This window comes from Daphnia carinata, chromosome 9 (genome assembly GCF_022539665.2).
Source record: "Daphnia carinata strain CSIRO-1 chromosome 9, CSIRO_AGI_Dcar_HiC_V3, whole genome shotgun sequence".
In the NCBI taxonomy this organism is placed as follows: Eukaryota; Metazoa; Arthropoda; class Branchiopoda; order Diplostraca; family Daphniidae; genus Daphnia; species Daphnia carinata.
Window position 1 is genome coordinate 7,839,007 of NC_081339.1, and position 16,509 is coordinate 7,855,515.

At 40.7% G+C, this 16,509-nt stretch overlaps 5 protein-coding genes across 9 annotated transcripts; 2 read left to right on the plus strand and 3 right to left on the minus strand.

The window, feature by feature from the left end:
- The first annotated feature begins 397 nt into the window (after positions 1-397).
- Positions 398-4,165, plus strand: LOC132088328 (uncharacterized). The gene has a single exon (XM_059496993.1). It carries the CDS (start codon positions 398-400, stop codon positions 4,163-4,165), a length of 3,768 nt encoding a protein of 1,255 aa, XP_059352976.1.
- Positions 4,166-4,608: 443 nt separating this feature from the next.
- On the minus strand, positions 4,609-5,377 carry LOC130700789 (uncharacterized). Of its 3 annotated transcripts, none has more exons than XM_057522774.2 (4): positions 5,273-5,377; positions 5,063-5,195; positions 4,903-4,970; positions 4,609-4,836 (listed from the first exon to the last, which is right to left on the minus strand). In XM_057522774.2, exons 1-4 carry the CDS (start codon positions 5,279-5,281, stop codon positions 4,708-4,710), a joined length of 339 nt encoding a protein of 112 aa, XP_057378757.1. In that variant the 5' UTR covers positions 5,282-5,377; the 3' UTR covers positions 4,609-4,707. The 3 variants fall into 3 exon arrangements, with proteins under 3 accessions (XP_057378757.1, XP_057378756.1, XP_057378755.1); XM_057522773.2 differs by having other exon boundaries at positions 5,054-5,195; XM_057522772.2 differs by having other exon boundaries at positions 5,045-5,195.
- Positions 5,378-7,422: 2,045 nt separating this feature from the next.
- LOC130700790 (uncharacterized) lies at positions 7,423-16,148 on the plus strand. 3 transcript variants are annotated; one of them, XR_009421772.1, is made up of 4 exons: positions 7,470-7,481; positions 15,588-15,726; positions 15,803-15,870; positions 15,935-16,148. XR_009421772.1 is itself a non-coding variant. In XM_057522775.2 (4 exons), the coding sequence occupies exons 1-4, from the start codon at positions 15,497-15,499 to the stop codon at positions 16,061-16,063; spliced, it is 345 nt and encodes a 114-aa protein (XP_057378758.1). In that variant the 5' UTR covers positions 15,407-15,496; the 3' UTR covers positions 16,064-16,148. The 3 variants fall into 3 exon arrangements, 2 of the variants coding, with proteins under 2 accessions (XP_057378762.1, XP_057378758.1); XM_057522775.2 differs by lacking the exon at positions 7,470-7,481 and adding an exon at positions 15,407-15,505; XM_057522779.2 differs by lacking the exons at positions 15,588-15,726; positions 15,803-15,870; positions 15,935-16,148 and adding exons at positions 7,539-7,611; positions 7,689-8,014 and having other exon boundaries at positions 7,423-7,481.
- Positions 10,955-11,500, minus strand: LOC130700791 (keratin, type I cytoskeletal 9-like). Its single transcript, XM_057522777.2, has 3 exons — positions 11,462-11,500; positions 11,318-11,393; positions 10,955-11,248 (listed from the first exon to the last, which is right to left on the minus strand). The coding sequence occupies exons 1-3, from the start codon at positions 11,468-11,470 to the stop codon at positions 11,052-11,054; spliced, it is 282 nt and encodes a 93-aa protein (XP_057378760.1). The 5' UTR covers positions 11,471-11,500; the 3' UTR covers positions 10,955-11,051.
- LOC130700792 (keratin, type I cytoskeletal 9-like) lies at positions 12,490-13,065 on the minus strand. Its single transcript, XM_057522778.2, has 3 exons — positions 13,017-13,065; positions 12,867-12,939; positions 12,490-12,794 (listed from the first exon to the last, which is right to left on the minus strand). The coding sequence occupies exons 1-3, from the start codon at positions 13,023-13,025 to the stop codon at positions 12,595-12,597; spliced, it is 282 nt and encodes a 93-aa protein (XP_057378761.1). The 5' UTR covers positions 13,026-13,065; the 3' UTR covers positions 12,490-12,594.
- Positions 16,149-16,509: the final 361 nt, after the last annotated feature.

Sequence of the window (16,509 nt, forward strand, 5' to 3'; positions counted from 1 at the left end):
AAGAAACTTCCTTCTTTACTGTACTTCCTTTATTAACTACTTTATTCTTTTACGTCTAGCCCGTTAGCATTTCTTTATTATACAAAGAAATCAGTGAGGCAACGGTCCATTGATTCACTGAAGGTAAAGCTCAGATTGGTTGTTTTTATTCTCATTTAACGCTATTAAAATGAACGGAAACTTTCGATCGACGAGTTTTTACGTGAGATTTCTTTTATATTTTTGTTTTCGTTCCCGATGTACCAGTAACTAACGAAGCGACTGAAACTCAACTCATAATGTTGTCATAGTCGTTGATGAGCAGTGCGCATGAACAGTGAGCTCCTTGTTAGCGACATCGAATGAAAATTCGCCTCTTCTCTTAAGTGCCAGTGTTAAACAGTTCGAACGATTGAAGATGCGATCCTTGAACGTTTTCATGATCATCGTCTCTATTTTGATGTACTGGAAGGTCCATCCGGCATCAGCGGCTGTACTGGCAACCATCAGGTCGCAAGATGGAAACAGTAAAAAGACTTTTGTTCTGGAATCCATTCGTCCTTCCACATCTAACACGTCGAAATTTATATTAGATACCATTGGATCAAAGAATGCTTCCCAAACTCAGCAAGTAAATGGTTCCGCACTTCATCCTCCGTCTCAATCAGAGGATCCATCATCCCCCCAACAGCAAAACCGACAGGGAAAACCTTTATTTATGGACGTCAACGTGATTTTGAATGGTGCATCTCCATTGGCGCTGTCTACAGAAACACCTTCAACAACAACGGTGTTAAACGATCATTATGCAACAACCATAAGAAGCATCGATGACAAACGTTCCATTTCCGATCCATCGGCTTTGTTCGACCACCAATCCGCTCAGAAAACAAGCCACTACGGATTGATTAAAGACTCAAAATCAATGTGGTTGCTGAATGATCGAGAAGATGAAGACATTGAAGAATCAGACGATTATGAAGTAGTTGATTTGAGCCAACCTAGTGGCTTTATTGATCGAACATTCGATGAAGAATTGAACCCAAGTCAATTCAAAAACGACGAAGAGGATCCTGATGATGACATAATATTGGTCATTGGACAGCTCTCGACGTTGAGTCCCGCCACTCCCATTCCGGAGAGAAGAGATGGTAATGCGGAAACGATATTCGAAGGGCACAATCCCGAACAGATTGGGTTAAACGAGTGGCCAGTGCAAATTGGATTACAGGCTCGATCGAAATCAGCCCATACCACCAAACCCGTTGAGTTCCCAATGGGTAACGTAAATAAACAAATGTCTTCCGGCATGCAGGAATCCCGCGGCCAGCAAACGGAAAACAAAAAAACTGAGGGGCAACATAATAATAGCGTCATTGTTTCGAACAGGAAAGGGAATTTTGGAAACAACAGTAATGGAAACTCGGACGATGTTTCTGTTCGACCTAATGTTCGATCTCAATTCATGGACTCACGCGCCAGTAACATTTTCTCATACGAGATGGGCATGAAATCAGCGGATATTGAGAAGAACCATTACGGGAATCCGAACGGTGGCAAACCTATGAAAACTGTTACATCTACCACTACATCTAAACCAGAGATATCAAAACATTACAACAGTTCGCACGAAACGAGGAAGCAAGAGACTAGTACGACTACCGAATCTGATGAACCGTTTTATTATCTCGAAGATTCCGAGGAGGAAAGTGACCACAGTATTGGCTTTGACTATCCGGATGAAGAAGAACGTGTAGAAGAACCAATAGCAGATGGAATAAATACAACGAGAACGATCGCCAGACCGCAATCATCAGCTGGTAAAGGCCGACCACCGTATTTTGTAAGCCCATCTGTGATTCCATTACATCAGCCTCTTGATTTGGGCAACGATTTTCAACCGATGAATCCAACTAAATTCATTAAAAATCGAATGGATGTCGATTCTAACAACGGAATCACTTTCATTGACGATGCCATCCAACCGATGCTCGTTCTTCCATTTCCAGCAGATCACGTTCTTATGAACCCGCCTAATCTGAACGTAAAGCCACAACCGCTAATAGCGACAGCGCTCCACCCTATTGGTGAAACTCCACAGAAAGATACTTTTCTTATGAATCATGACCGCAGCTTGCCTTCTGGCCAACCGCTGAATACCATAACTAGCTCAAATCCTCATAAGAAGGTGGAGACTGTTAAACCACCTTCTGAGGAGACGGCTTTAAAACGTTTCGTCCACGAAAAGCAACATAATAGTTATTCAATCCAAGAAGAAACGAAGACCTCTGATGAAATCAAACCATACTCAATAAAAACGAGTAAAACAAACGCGTACGAAGACTCCGTAGCTATCCACCAAGGTGGGCTACCTTTACGCAAAACGACGAGTTCATCTACACAAGTTAAATCTGTGCATTCAAACATACCTACTAGACCAATGGCATCACCGAAAAGTCACATGGATGAGAGTATCATCACTCCTAATCCAACTGGACCCTTTGTTCAGACAGCGCACATAACAAGGTCTAAGAATAAGACTGGCTCTGGACCTTATTTCATTAGTTCTATTGAATCTGGCTATCGGAGTTATAGCCATCCTATAGAAAAAGAAATGATAAGACCGCTTATTGAAAACAATCGCAACTCGGCAGCAAAACGGGATGAAGGAACTAACAGTAGATCGCCTGCCAGTGCGGGCCGACCGCCGTATTTTGTCACGAGCTCACCACCGACGAACCTGCCCAGCACTAAACCACCTAGACATATCAAAACCCACAATGAACATTCGAATAGTAGTTTGCTGAGCTCCTCCAGCCATGGTGTTCTTCATCCATCTGTGTTCGATACCCGTACGTTTACAATCGAACAGCATCGAAGCAACGAGCAGACCACGACAACTCGAGTCCCTGTTGAAAAGATAGCTAGTCATCGAACTGACACGTTTGACATATCTTTTGGTCCTGTCCGGCCCACCATTCCATATATTTTAACGCGTTCGAATGCTGCCCGACCCATTCAACCTTCTTACCCGAGTTCTCCGGTTACGAATGTCGAGCGACAAACGACAGAACGTATCCTCGACATCGACCCGGGAGATGGAAGTAAATTATCAATTGGAAATGTTCCTAATCCAATTGGAATAAGCAATAAGAACAATGTATTTGTCGTTCCCAAAAAAGCAAATGAAACTGCCCGAACGCCAGTTCCTAATACAACAGTTTCAACAGTGTTCTCCACGAGCAAACCTGGACCATCAAATAATAAACGAGAGACAACAACTGCAACGATCGTTAATCATAATATGGGTAGTTTCGTCGTTACCTCTAGTCCTGTCCGGTCCTCTGTCCAGCCAACGTACGCATCTCGGCCAGCAACTGTCGCTACAACTCCAACAACGAAAGAATCCGCCATTGTTAAATCGGAAGACGAGAATCACAAGATCGACGTTGATTACCCAGTGCAAGAAAAATTGGGAAACCTTACGCTAGTCCTCCAAAATCCAATAGGAATCAGCAATAAGGATAATGTATTCGTCGTCCCCAAAACAGCTAAGGGCATTATCCGGCCACCGATCCGCGCCAATGCATTTTCTGCTGACACGTTAATGAAAAAACAGAGTTCTAGCATGAACGGTGAACTACAAACTTCGACGCGGAGACCTTTTGAAAGAATAGTAAGTCATCAGATGGGCAGCTTTGTCGTCACACCTGGCCCAAAGCTTGCTCAGCAGAATGTAGTAATGAAGACGGCATCACAAGAAACGATAAGATCATCCGAAATTCCAGGATTTCGATCGCTACCAGAGTCTGCTACTGTGGAGCAACCACCGTACTTACCAAAGAATTCTACTCAAGAGCTCATGGGTTCAAACCAACTGAAGATGGGCAAGTCGGACCAAACCGTTGTAGATCAAACAAACATCAGCAGGAGAAATCCGCCTACAGTTGGATCGGCAATTCAACCGCCCTTCGTCCATCAGCCTCCTACTGGACAAATCATCAATAGATCGAACATAAATAGAAGGAAGCAACAACCATCGAGGATGCCATTCAGGCGTCCGAACAGAAGAACTGTAAAAAGATCAGTGAGCCCCAGACTGTCACCTGTTCAACTCGACACCAGCATCCAAAAAAGAACAGTAAAGAGAATAAATGCTGCCACGAAGATGCAGCTAAACAATTAGCTGATCATCAAAATTCGCTGCTGAAGCGACCCTCCATACCAGAAAAATCATGTTTTGTTTGTATTCGCAATATGTAAATCAGCACGCTGGAATAAGTTATTACCGACAGAATTTTATAAACGAACATTGTGGTTATGGGAATAAAGCTTAAAGCTTTACGTGGTTATTGTATCCAGTAAATATGTGTTTCAATTGTTAGCCGTTAGTGGGAATCGGGCAAAATAAACGTACGTTAATTTCATTTTAAAATCCTCCTAAAAACATTATAGTTGTACAGTTAGCTCATATCACTGGTGAATGGCTTCCCATCTTTACTATAATTAATTTAGTCTTAGGTACACATCAGCTGAGTTACACGTTTTTATACTCTCTGCAACAAGCCAGCGTGAAACAATTGTCCCATGGATGGCGTCACCCCATCAAGTTAAATTTTTGAAGTTGGATATAGCAGATATCTTGTTTATTAATTATAAAAGTTTCGTACATAGTATACAAATTATTCCGTCAACATGTTGCTGAATCGGTTTTGGCTTTAAGAACATTTATTTGCCGGCACTCTGTCCGCTACCGGTACCAGTGGCAAAGTTCTGGCCGGTGAAAAGGCTGGATCCAGCAGATCCACTTCCACTGCCTGTACCGAATCCACCCAACTGAGCGCTTGAAATGCCGACCTGAACCAGACGGATGAAAACATGAACACATTTGTATCAAATGTCCGAAGGAACAAATTCACTTACTCCTGAGGCCGAAACTCCTCCAAATCCAGCAGATCCTGTTCCAGCACCGGCACCGGTTCCACTGCCACCTTTTTGGTGAGAAAGAACATGTAAAGAAATTGGGTTTGAAATATTTAATGAAAATGCAAATGTTTTGTTTTACCTAATCCACCAAATCCACCTAATCCACCAAGTCCACCAAGTCCACCGAAACCACCACCAATGGGACGTAGTCCAACAACACCACCGCCGAATCGTCTTCCTTGTGGCACGGCCACAGTCACGGCAAGAAGAAGTGCAAGAGTGATGAGTACCTTTTGTTTAAAATGTAAAATACATTAATAACTGAAATATTTCATCATAATAAAACTGTAGACGAATCACTGTTTACCTTGTTCATTTTGAAGTTTGTTTGATTCTGTGGTTTGCTTCAACATCGGCTTGTTTTATATGCAACAAGCGCGTAAGTCTGTGCCACGTAACGCTGTAGTCCAAGGTGAATTCGACCTAGATTTCGAAAATATGCGAATGGGCACTCTATTGGGGTCATCTGGTATAATTGCTATGGCGAATACTTGATTAAATTCCGATTTTTTTTCAAAACAGACTCGCAAACAGGAATACTTTCGTTTTTCTATTCCTAATTATGAAGCTCATGAACTGGTTCAGTTGCCTGGCCGCTTGCAACAAATGCCGCGTGATTTCAAATGTCACGATCTGTGTGCAATAAGCAAGTTAAAGAAAATAGCATTTCTTTTTTAAAGGCAATTTGTGATACTCCATGTTGACCTGCCTATTATCTATAACGTGATTTATCTTTGATTAACTTCTCAACGTGGGAATGAAAACCCATGTCCAAGTGGAGCAGTTCATTGGAAAAACTTGTACGCTCCGTTTGATTGCGTTGCCATTAGCAAGGTGACGTGCTTTGAGCATAGTACGAAAGTCTCATTGCAACAAGCACGTTGGGGTATTTGATATCAAAACAAAAGTCGTGTTGAAAAGAAGCGGAATTCATAAACAGAGCGAAAAAAACTGCGCGCTTATCTTTGCATGCAATTTGGCAGATAATTCACCAACAATAATTCATTCTGCTTGTGGCCTTCTCTTTCTTTCACGTTAGAAAAGGTAACTTAATTCATTTCCCAATAAACTAATGGATATTTGGGTTAGAAGAGCAGCTTTAGGATAACTGTAACTTGTGTTTACTTTCTGCTGGAATTAGCAAAAAAAAGTATTTGCAATAAAAACGTTCGTGTTTTATTTTTTGTTTCGAAAGCATTTTGATTCAGGTTCCATCATTTAAAAAAAATATGTACATATTCGGGATCATTCCAAAGGTACAGGTTATCCATTGCTATTCCTTATTTTCTATCGTCATCATCGTCTCTACGGATGCTTGTGCTAGCGAAAGTCTGCGAGCCAGGCCGGCCTTGGGCGGATGCGAAGGCGGAGGCTCCTCCTTGGGATGGCACAAATGGGATGTTTACTACCGGCCGAACGGCAGCCGTCGGAATGTTTATAGCCACGTTGGGTACAGCTGAGTTAATGACATCAATAATGGCAAATTCGACTGCAAAAATATATAAAATAAAATAATTGGAAATATATTCAATCAAATTTACATAATCAAATGCACAAGTTTGTCGCTTACTATTTTGCGGTGCGGAGTAAACAACGGAGACACTGACCAACAGAAGAAGAGCGAAAACCTAGAGGAAGAGCAATAAGAAAACGTTTCAAATAATTGAAGTTTCAAATTATACCTTCATGATTTTTGAGTAATAACTGATTGTGTTTCAACAACAAGATGTTTTTCAAACGATGGCTGATTCACAAGTGCAACTGATTTACTTTGGGTACCCGATTGCCATTATTTAAAGGTTTCGCGTTTGGCTCGCTCAGTGCGAGTCTACTAAACCTGTTCGGAAGTAAACAGAGCCTGAAATCATGAAGGGCTTTTTTCAAGGTTTAAATTTACCCGAAGCGTTCTTTTTTTACGGCATAACATTGATAATCTTAATGCATTCACCATAACTCTTGAACCTTGATTTTTCTTTTCTGGACAGGAAGTCAATAAAGTACTTTGCTTTACCGGAATCGTTAATTAAATTTTATTGTAAATTCTCATTTCGACCTTCGATGACTTCCTACTTCAATAAGAGTTAGGTAAGAAGAACTAATCTTTCATTGGAGCAATAGTCACGAACGGTGGCCATAGTAACAGCTCATACTATTATATTGCACCACGCTGCTTTACAAAACGCGTTCAAAGCATCACCTATATAACTGGTATTTTGCCTAAACGAATGTTGCGTTAGCAGCTAGAAAATTTTGCATTGCGCAACTACTCGTCCCTACAAGTATGTTAAACAATTGAGTTTCGTTGATCCAGTAATAATCGGATGAAACTTGCGTGGTGTTAGGTGATGACACGAAAATGGGAATTCCCGACTTGGGATTCCCGAAAACCTTCCAACGCTCACGGCTAAAGAAAGCTAGATATATAAGCTGCGGAACATCGATATTCAAACAGTATCTTCTTCACAGTTTTCACAAAGAGCTTCCTCCCACTAAAGAAACAGACAAAAATGAACAAGGTAATTATTTTTCGTTCAGAATTTTTTCTCAAAGTAATTATCATTGTTTTTAAATAGATGTTGGTGGTACTGATTGTTGCTATGATGTTGGCCAATTGTTCTGCCCTCCCAACATTCGGATATGGCGGATGTGAGTTTGTTTCTATGTCCAGCGATTTCAGTTGATTTATACATTACTTTACTTCTTTTCTTGTTTTTACCAAAAAGTCGGCCCTTCTGGAACTGGCGCTGGATTCGGAACTGGTCAGGCTGGTTTCGGTGGCGTCTCAGCTAGTGGGGTAGGCATTTCCAGTGCCCAGAATGGTGGATTTGGCTATGGATCAGGATCAGGATCTGCTTCCAGCGGTGGTTATTTCGGTGGGCAACACGCATCTGGTACCGGACATGGCTTTTCTTTTGGAAAATGAGAACATTTATTAGTCTCTGTGTTTTCTTTGTTAACGTTTGTTACCGATTGGAATTTTTTATATTGATGTTATAATGTTTAAAGGAAATAAAGTAGCAGTTGTACGACATGCTGGCAGTTTCGCTGTTTCCATATGAGCTCCCAACGTCGAACTGAGCACACATGACATGAAATTCTGACTGAAACCTACGGTTAATGCCCCCACCCCTTACTCAATAGCGAATCTGCCCGTACCTTAGCAACCAACAAGTTGGCAATTCGTTCAAAAGCGCTCTAAAAACAAATTTAAAGGGACGGGCACGCTTACAGCACTTTTAGTCGTCTCCACTTTAACCCACCTTTTCTACAATACCTCTGTTTGGTGGCACCTTCCTTCAGGCTTGTAAACAGTAGGGGTACACAGGGGTGCATAAGGATCGACTAGTCCTTGCACAATTTGTTTTACGACGATTTGTACAGGAATTTTCCTTGCCCAGCCTTAACTCAGTGCCTTGGTGCCAAGTATTCAAACGCGTACCGTCCCTTGGCTAACGGGAATAACTTTAACGAAAATATATTTTCCCTGATTTAACTTCGTAAAACGATCATTGGAAAAAGGAAACAATATAATAAGGCATGAAACAAGTATTATTCGCAACAGAATGCTAGTATTCTTTTACATGGCCCCCTTTCTCTGTTAAGTCTTAAAAATGGGCTGTATTACCATACGGGACGAGATCCCCGTTCAACCTTTCTATTTATTGAAAAGTCACAAAATAATTAGGAATCTACTCATTCAATTAAAATAATGTGTAAATTTGTTCTATTAAAAGCGTGAAAAGCTGTGAACTAGATATCGTCCATTTCCCGCTGGCCTATATCGCACTATGTTGTTGGCGCAATTATACATCGATAAAACTTTAATAATGAAATATTTTTGCAAAAATCATCTTGAACATTGTGTGTTAATTTAAAATAAACTTAGATTACCATCCAAAATTAAAATTAATCATCAAGTTATGTTTAAAATGGCAAAAAAGTGTAGTGGGGTACGGTCACGAGTGGCGTGGGATTCCCCATTTTAGTACTTGTAAATCACGAAAATCAATGGCGTATCTAATTACGCTTGTTTTCTCAACGTGTATTGACATACAAGGATTTCAGTTGCGGAATTTTACATCGCCAAGTTGAACTGTGTTCAGTAAATTGTGCGGAATAGTGATTTCATTCAGGACTTCGAGATGATGTGCTTTACTCAGTTGGCTCGAGGAGTCGGTGCGCTTGCGGCCGGAACTACTGGGGCCGTTGCTTTCAAGCTTGCAAAGGAGGAAAGGGTTTTGAGGTTCCCTAAAAACCAGATTAGCGAACGTATCGCCAAGATTCGACTGGAAGAGCAGTCAGTGGATATGACAATGAAGTGCGAGGAATTCCTGCAGGCTAAGAAACGGATGGATGCTTGGATCAGATGGCAGAGTCTTCCTCCGCTTTCTCCTGACTATCCAGCAGAACCCGATCACCGCGCTTCAGTTGCTGATGGTAAGATGGATGAGGGGGCGAAGATGACGAGATCAGCTCGTTTCACAGTCGCCGATTATGCAGCTGCAAATCGTGTCGATCTGGAGGATTTAGAAATGAGCCCTAAGGAGGTGAAGGATATTATTCGTGATTGGCGAACGCAGCAAAATGGATACCGTTCGGCCGCCGAATACAGTTCGCAAGTGAACAATGGTTGGGCCAAAACGTCGGCGTTCAAGATGTTGAACTGGATTAGCCGTCGCGTGAGATTTTGAAGAGCCGTTTTCACGGTTCTTGTGGATCAATTTGGATATCAGATATCATTAACGAAAAATTTTGCTTTTCGTTTTACCTGATTAATTTTCTGGCACTTGAAACTTTGTTGCTTATCTCAGGAGATGATTTTACTTGGCTCTGGGATTTGAGATAGCGCAAGTTTCGCTTCAGTTCCAGATGGATGGTTTTTTAATCGAAGGGAAGCTGGGGAATAACATGAAATTAATTTGGATACCAGCTTTGATTAACGAAAATTTGGCTTTTCGTTTACCTGGCACATTTACTGGCATTTGAGACTTTGTTGCTAATCTCAGTGGCTGATTTTACTTGGCTCTTGGATTTTGAGATAGCGCAAGTTTCGCTTTAGTTCCAGGTGGATGGATATTAGCCCGAAGAAAAGCTCGGGAAAAACACAAAGATGGAAAAGGATAAACGGCGTGATGCTCCTAGCGGAGAAGATGTGATCGAACAGGTATTGCATCATTGCTTAATGACGTCATCAAAATTCCCTTATTCTGGTTTAACTCATTACGAATTCGGACACAGGATTCGCAACAAGGATATGGAAGATTGTTTAAACTTTATGGATAAACATTCCAGTTGATGTGTTAGTCTGAAAGAAATGAGAAGACCGACAGTATCCATTTGCATGTGAGTACTGAAAAGTGCTCCATACTTTGGTAAAGACGGCGTCTTCTCAAATTTCTTATATGTTTCTAACGCAGGAAAGGATTGATCCCTCGATTCATACATCGGATGGAGAACTCAACTAAGCTTCCGCATCAAGCGTACTTGGCTGTTAGTACGCAAAATTCCATGTATATACAAATTTCACTTTATTTTCAATGTACATACGTCAAAATTCTAATAAAAAACCTATATAAACGAACTAGTGTGTCTTTTTCATTGCTTTCCGCTGTTCATTCTCCAAAATAAAATCCCTTTCCAAAACCAGTTGCGTATTGTCATCGAACGGGCCATTCGTAACATGCCATATCTCAGATTTTAATTCGACGCAAAATTTGCAATTCTATAAGCACAATAAATCCAACTTTGCTCAATTATGGAGTCAACGGTGGGGCCAGTTTAAAATTCAGCTCTAACTCCAGCAACATAAGTAAGTTGAAGGAAACTTGAAAAAACAAGACATTTAGTTGCGTTGTGTGCAAAGAGGACTCCATGCACAATCAAGCAGTTGCTCTAATTAATCTCCACGTATCATACAGTCAAGCTAAGAAATAACAATTGCAAAGGGCACAGTCACCCAAGTACCATGATAAAGACGAATACGATCCCATACGTTTAGCATTGTATTTGTTAAACTCAAACCACGAAAAAACAAACAAAAATAGAACCTGATGTTACATTGTCAAAATTTGCTGCTCTCCACGGTTTCATTTTCCATGAGAATAGCCACTTCCAGTACCAGTTGCAAATTGTCCACCGAGAAAACCACCATTGTAGGCTGATCCTGATCCCGATCCAGAGCTGAATCCACCGTTGTAAGCGTTTGAGATTCCTACTCCGCTGGCTGAAGCACCACCGAAGCCAGCTTGGCCTGTTCCGAATCCAGCTCCGCTGCCACCTCCATCTACATCCATAATAAACCACGCAATGAAAATCGACCAAAAGATTATTAACAAAACAAGGTTGTACTTACATCCAGGATAACCAAAATACTGTGAACGGGCGGAGCAGCACATCACAGCCATGGCAAGTACTAGGCAGATCAAAATCTATTCGAGCAAACAATCAAATTTGATTGTTAAACTAAAAATAAATTCTGCTTGAATGACACTATTACCTTGTTCATTTTTTTAAAACGCGGAAGAGTTGTCTTGTAGAAATGTTGAAGTGCTAATGTTTGTCGTTATGCGTTCATAATGGCTTTTATAGCTCGTGTCTTTGGCTTCTGCCTGCTTTCTTAGCCATCGGTTGTTTGGTTGGGTCTGGGCTTTTCCGTTTGATGGTGTCACGGGGAACAAACAAAGAAATTACAGAAACCGATTATTACTGGATATTCGGGAACTGTCTCCATGTTATCAACTGGCCCCTCCCCAAACGCCACAGAATTCCCCGAATGGTTGCCAACATACAAGAAGCATTTCCCTGTGTCGTGAACTGAAAATCTCTGTAACTCTGGCAACTCGATCAAGAAAACTAATTCACGTTTTCATTACTTGTTTTTCTTTTGGGTCATACAGGTTCAAAGCGATCTGAGAATTGTTGACAAAGTTTCATCATCTTGGATGAGTTGCAATATGAATGTCCATGTTAGACTGTTTGCGCAGGATGATCTCTTTATGCTGGGCGCGCCTGAACAAAAATTCGATCGGTAATTCCAAAAATGGAAGTAAAAGGCAGAGGCAAATATATGCGTTCGTGCAGTTCACCGAATACAAACAAGACAACGAATCTATTCGAGAAAAAAATGAAGGTCTGCGGAGCCATTTTTTTACGACACAGTCGTGTTTTTTATTGCATATTGTCTTTTGCACGATGACGTGATTTCCTAGGTCATCAAGGTCACATAGAAGAGAGTCTTTGGCCGAACTGCTATGGTACTAAAGGTTCTAATCCAAGTTCGCTTGTGATAAACGTGCCCGCGTTGTGATTGATTTAAAACATCAGACGTAAATGTGCTTTAGCTTTAGCGAGCATTCTAGCTAAGGCATCATGTATGGTTCAGCATGATAAGAATCCAATCACAGATGCAAACCTGTTCCATGTCCGCACCAAATATTTGTTGTGGACACACAACATTAACACGCATACAATAACAAACAAATTCCCCTGACTCGGAAATTGAGATTACTATAAACACGGTGTGTCTTAATTTTTGTTTTTTTTGTATTGTCGAAATAAAAACAAATGAATTGAACAAAGGGACACCTGACTTTACATAGTAAACAAAAATTATGGCACTTCAGTTTTCATTCATTTTCCGAAAGAAAAGCCGTTTCCAGTGCCAGTTGCGTATTGCGGACCGAAGAGACCACCGCTGAAAGCAGATCCTGATCCCGATCCAACACCAAATCCACCATTGTAAGCACTAGAAATGCCTACTCCGCTGGCTGATACACCACCATAACCAGCTTGGCCAGTTCCGAAGCCAGCTCCGGTTCCACCAGGGTAATCTATTGAATGGCATTAAGAAATACACAGAAAATCACAGCTGACAACAAAAATGTTTTAAAAGTTAAACTCACATCCACCAATTCCAAAGGTTGGGAGGGCAGAGCAGTTCGCCAAAACCATAACGACAATAAGGACGGCAAGCATCTGTTGTAAAATAAAACAAGTAAATTCCAGTGTAATTTTTAAAATGTTTTCTTAAATCCAGTAAATAGCGATACTACCTTGTTCATTTTTTCCAACGCGAAAGAAAGTGTTTTTCTCAGGAGTACAAGTAGGCGACTGCTTGCCGATGCCTCCGCGTTCTCCCAGTATTTATAGTTGGGTTTTCCAGCCTAAAGCTCTTCCCTTGTGGTTGAAATTCCTAGCTTGGAATTTCCCACTCTATGCAGCCGCTCAACATCATCTGGTTTTAACCAGATCTCTTTTACGAGAGGTTGTTTCGCCCAGCTTTGCTTCCTGGATGGGCCATTTCACATGGGAAAAATTATATGACGTGAAATCGGTTTCACAGAAAGTTATTAAAACTGCGAATAGTTTGCCATATCCTGGATACAAGTGTGCGAATCAACTCCAGAAATGGCCGTGAAAGGCCATTGCATAGCGTGTTGAACTCGAGCCTAATGTTACATAAACAAATGCTTTGTGCCCTACCAAATTATGTTGGAACGCCCCCTATCTCAGTCATGAAGTTCCAGACGTAATATTGGATTTCTTTCTGTGAATTATAAACAAATTTTTTATTAGGGCTGGACTAAATTTATGCATATAGATAGCCTGAATAATACTTCCTCTCTGTTTCATTTCCTTCTTTCCATAAAAGTTGCAACTATCCATATCTAATACCGACAGCATAAAGGCTTTTCAAGGTTGAATCAAATATGCATATGTGGACTAGAAGCAAAATGTATTGTGTGACAACGGCTCGGTGAATAGATTTCCTCTTAAGAAAAATAATAAAGGATTCATAATTTTCCTATGGGCGCGTAATTACTAGCTGTCAAGTACTGAAATACTATCATGAAAAACAAGTTACGAAAAACACGAACCTTGGAAAAACCCTTGATATATTCAGGTTCTTTTCATTGCGAACAGGTTTGTGCGCACTTGCTTTGAGCCAAGGAAAGGTAAAGTCTTTAAAAAACCGCAATCAGGACCCCAAAAACTAACCAGTTGCACCATCAGCTATCGACTGAAAACAAGTTGTCACCGTTGACCGATATCAAGTATTCTATATTGCTATCATGAAGGTACATGAGCTATTTTAATCTTATACAATTCACGAGAAATGATTTGTTTATTTCTTTTGCAGGTATTCGCTCTTCTTCTGTTAGTCAGTGTCTCTGTAGTGTACTCTGCACCCCAACACAGTAAGTGGAAACCCAAATAATGGATTTAAAAATGGAATAATTGTGTATTTCTTTTTTTGCAGTCGAATTTGCCATTTTTGATGTAATTAACTCGGCTATACCGAACGTTGTTGTCAACGCTCCATTCGCGAACATCCCATTTGCACCATCTCAAGGAGGAGCTTTCGCCTTCGCCTCCGCTCACGCTCCGGTCAGTCAGGTCTTCACGGTGATTCGTGATGATGACGATGACGACAGAAGAAAATAACTACTGACGATTCTCATCAACATTTGATTTTAAATATGTAAATAAAAGTTTCTTTTTCCGTTGAAGAGGAAACTGACGTTCCGTTCAAACTTCTTGAAAATACAAAACCTTCAATCATTCGTTGTAGTGGCCATGCCTTCTTTTTGATCTTTCTATTCTATTCGCATTAAATGCTTTTGTCACGTATAAACCATAAAATTTTGCAAAAGCAAGCTATGACTCACGAATTTCCACCCCGTAAAGCAAAACGATTTGCAATGGAAATTAGAAAGAGCCAGAACAATTGCACCTTGAGGCCATAGGAAAATTTATAAAAAAACAGGTCGCAACCAGCAGATTTGCGAAATTTGCTTTACAGATGATTTGAATTCAATTACCACAGCCCCGAGAGCAGCTTCATGAAATTTTATATACCTTAGCTGAAATATCCAGCTTTTGACAGTTACAAATGTCTTATGCACCTCCATATTGACTGTTACTAATTTGTTGTTTTGTTTACAATATTAACGGGCACAATCATTTAATAAACTGACGCGGAATCATTTTTAAAACGATCTTACGATGTCATTTAAAAAGTAAGACTCTCCGCTCTCTATTCTTCCCTACTTCCGTTGTAAGGCAATCTTTCTATACTGACGTTCCTGCTGAAACAATTAACTTATCCTTTCAAAATCCATATCTGCCAATTCACGAGGAGCCTCTCGATAAGCGTGCGAGTACAAATGTCGACGGGCAAGAGACATCCTTGAAAGAGCAATTTCACTGCCTAAATCTGGCTTGACGCAGAATAAATGGTGACAATTTTCTTTGTTCGCAGATAATTGTTTCAACTTTGACGTGCACATCTGAAGGTGAACCAGTTCATACGTCGTGTGCGAGAAAATGAAAGTGTTCCCATTGCCGAATCTATTGAAAATTCGGAACTGAACAAAAACGCTAGACACAGAGGAAATATGAATACAATGGTCATGAAAACTAGGTCGCATTACCTTGGACCGCAGAGTTGCATGGTACAGACTAACGGTGCGTTTTGCATATAAAAGCAGCTAGTGGAACATCAAACAAACAGAATCAAACAATCCTCAAAATGAATAAGGTACCATATCCTTTTTTGCGAAGCTTTTTCCTCTTTGATATTTATTTTATTTTATAATATTTTCGTTTTGAAATATAATCAGGTCATCATCACCCTAGCTCTGTTGATCGCTGTGACTGTGGCCGTGCCACAAGGAAGAAGATTTGGTGGCAATACTTTTGGACGTCCCGTTGTTGGACTACGCCCCATTGGTGGTGGACTAGGAGGATTAAATTTATTTGGTTAAACGACATCTTCGTATAGAGCGCTCGATTCTAAATCTAATCTTTGAAATTCTGTTTTCTAAACCATAAATAGGAGGTAGTGGAACCGGTGCCGGTGCTGGAACAGGATCTGCTGGCTTTGGAGGAGTTTCAGCTTCAGGAGTAAGTGAACTTGTTCTATAGGTATTTGATACAATGTGTTCATGGTTGCATTAATCTCGTTCAGGTCGGCATTTCAAGCGCCCAGAACGGTGGATTCGGTACAGGCAGTGGAAGTGGATCGGCTGGATCCAACTTTTTCACCGGCCAGAACTTCGCCACTGGTACCGGTAGCGGACAGAGTGCCGGCAAATAATTTCTATGTTGTACATACATCCTAGCTGACGAATATTGGCATGTCCTGTAAAATACTTTTTGATAATAAATTAAAAGAATACCATTTGACATGTTCCTGATACAGTTTCTTGTTACTTACGGCGGGTTACATAGCATCTCGTTTTCCATTACGTTGCACGAAGTCTTAAATAGCATTGTCATACGAAAAGAATGTGCAGCAGACGGACTGTACTATCCCAGCTGGTGCACCTTTGAAATCCAGATTCATCCAGTTCTCTTTGACTTACCAATTACTTTGAGGCAGAAATGGAAAGGAAGAATTAAAGATGATGAACAATTAAGAATGCCCCAGCATACAAACATATGTGTTGTGTATAGGGGGGATTTTTCTCGCAAACAATTGGAAAAAAACTTGAGGGGAACAGAATTTATTCGCAGGATAGTACGAAATGATTTTTGTATGCG

What these genes read in the sequence shown, in the direction of transcription:
- LOC130700790 (XM_057522775.2), top strand. An exon ending in AGGAGGATTAAATTTATTTG is followed by an intron (nt 15,727 to 15,802) that starts GTTAAACGACAT and finishes AACCATAAATAG; the next exon opens with GAGGTAGTGGAACCGGTGCC. An exon ending in GAGGAGTTTCAGCTTCAGGA is followed by an intron (nt 15,871 to 15,934) that starts GTAAGTGAACTT and finishes AATCTCGTTCAG; the next exon opens with GTCGGCATTTCAAGCGCCCA.
- LOC130700792 (XM_057522778.2), bottom strand. An exon ending in AACCTTTGGAATTGGTGGAT is followed by an intron (nt 12,795 to 12,866) that starts GTGAGTTTAACT and finishes GCCATTCAATAG; the next exon opens with ATTACCCTGGTGGAACCGGA.
- LOC130700789 (XM_057522772.2), bottom strand. An exon ending in AGGTGGATTTGGTGGATTAG is followed by an intron (nt 4,971 to 5,044) that starts GTAAAACAAAAC and finishes CTCACCAAAAAG; the next exon opens with GTGGCAGTGGAACCGGTGCC. An exon ending in GAGGAGTTTCGGCCTCAGGA is followed by an intron (nt 4,837 to 4,902) that starts GTAAGTGAATTT and finishes CGTCTGGTTCAG; the next exon opens with GTCGGCATTTCAAGCGCTCA.
- LOC130700791 (XM_057522777.2), bottom strand. An exon ending in GTATTTTGGTTATCCTGGAT is followed by an intron (nt 11,249 to 11,317) that starts GTAAGTACAACC and finishes TTATGGATGTAG; the next exon opens with ATGGAGGTGGCAGCGGAGCT.
- LOC132088328 (XM_059496993.1), top strand. Translation starts at nt 398, where the DNA reads ATGCGATCCTTGAACGTTTTCATGATCATCGTCTCTATTTTGATGTAC.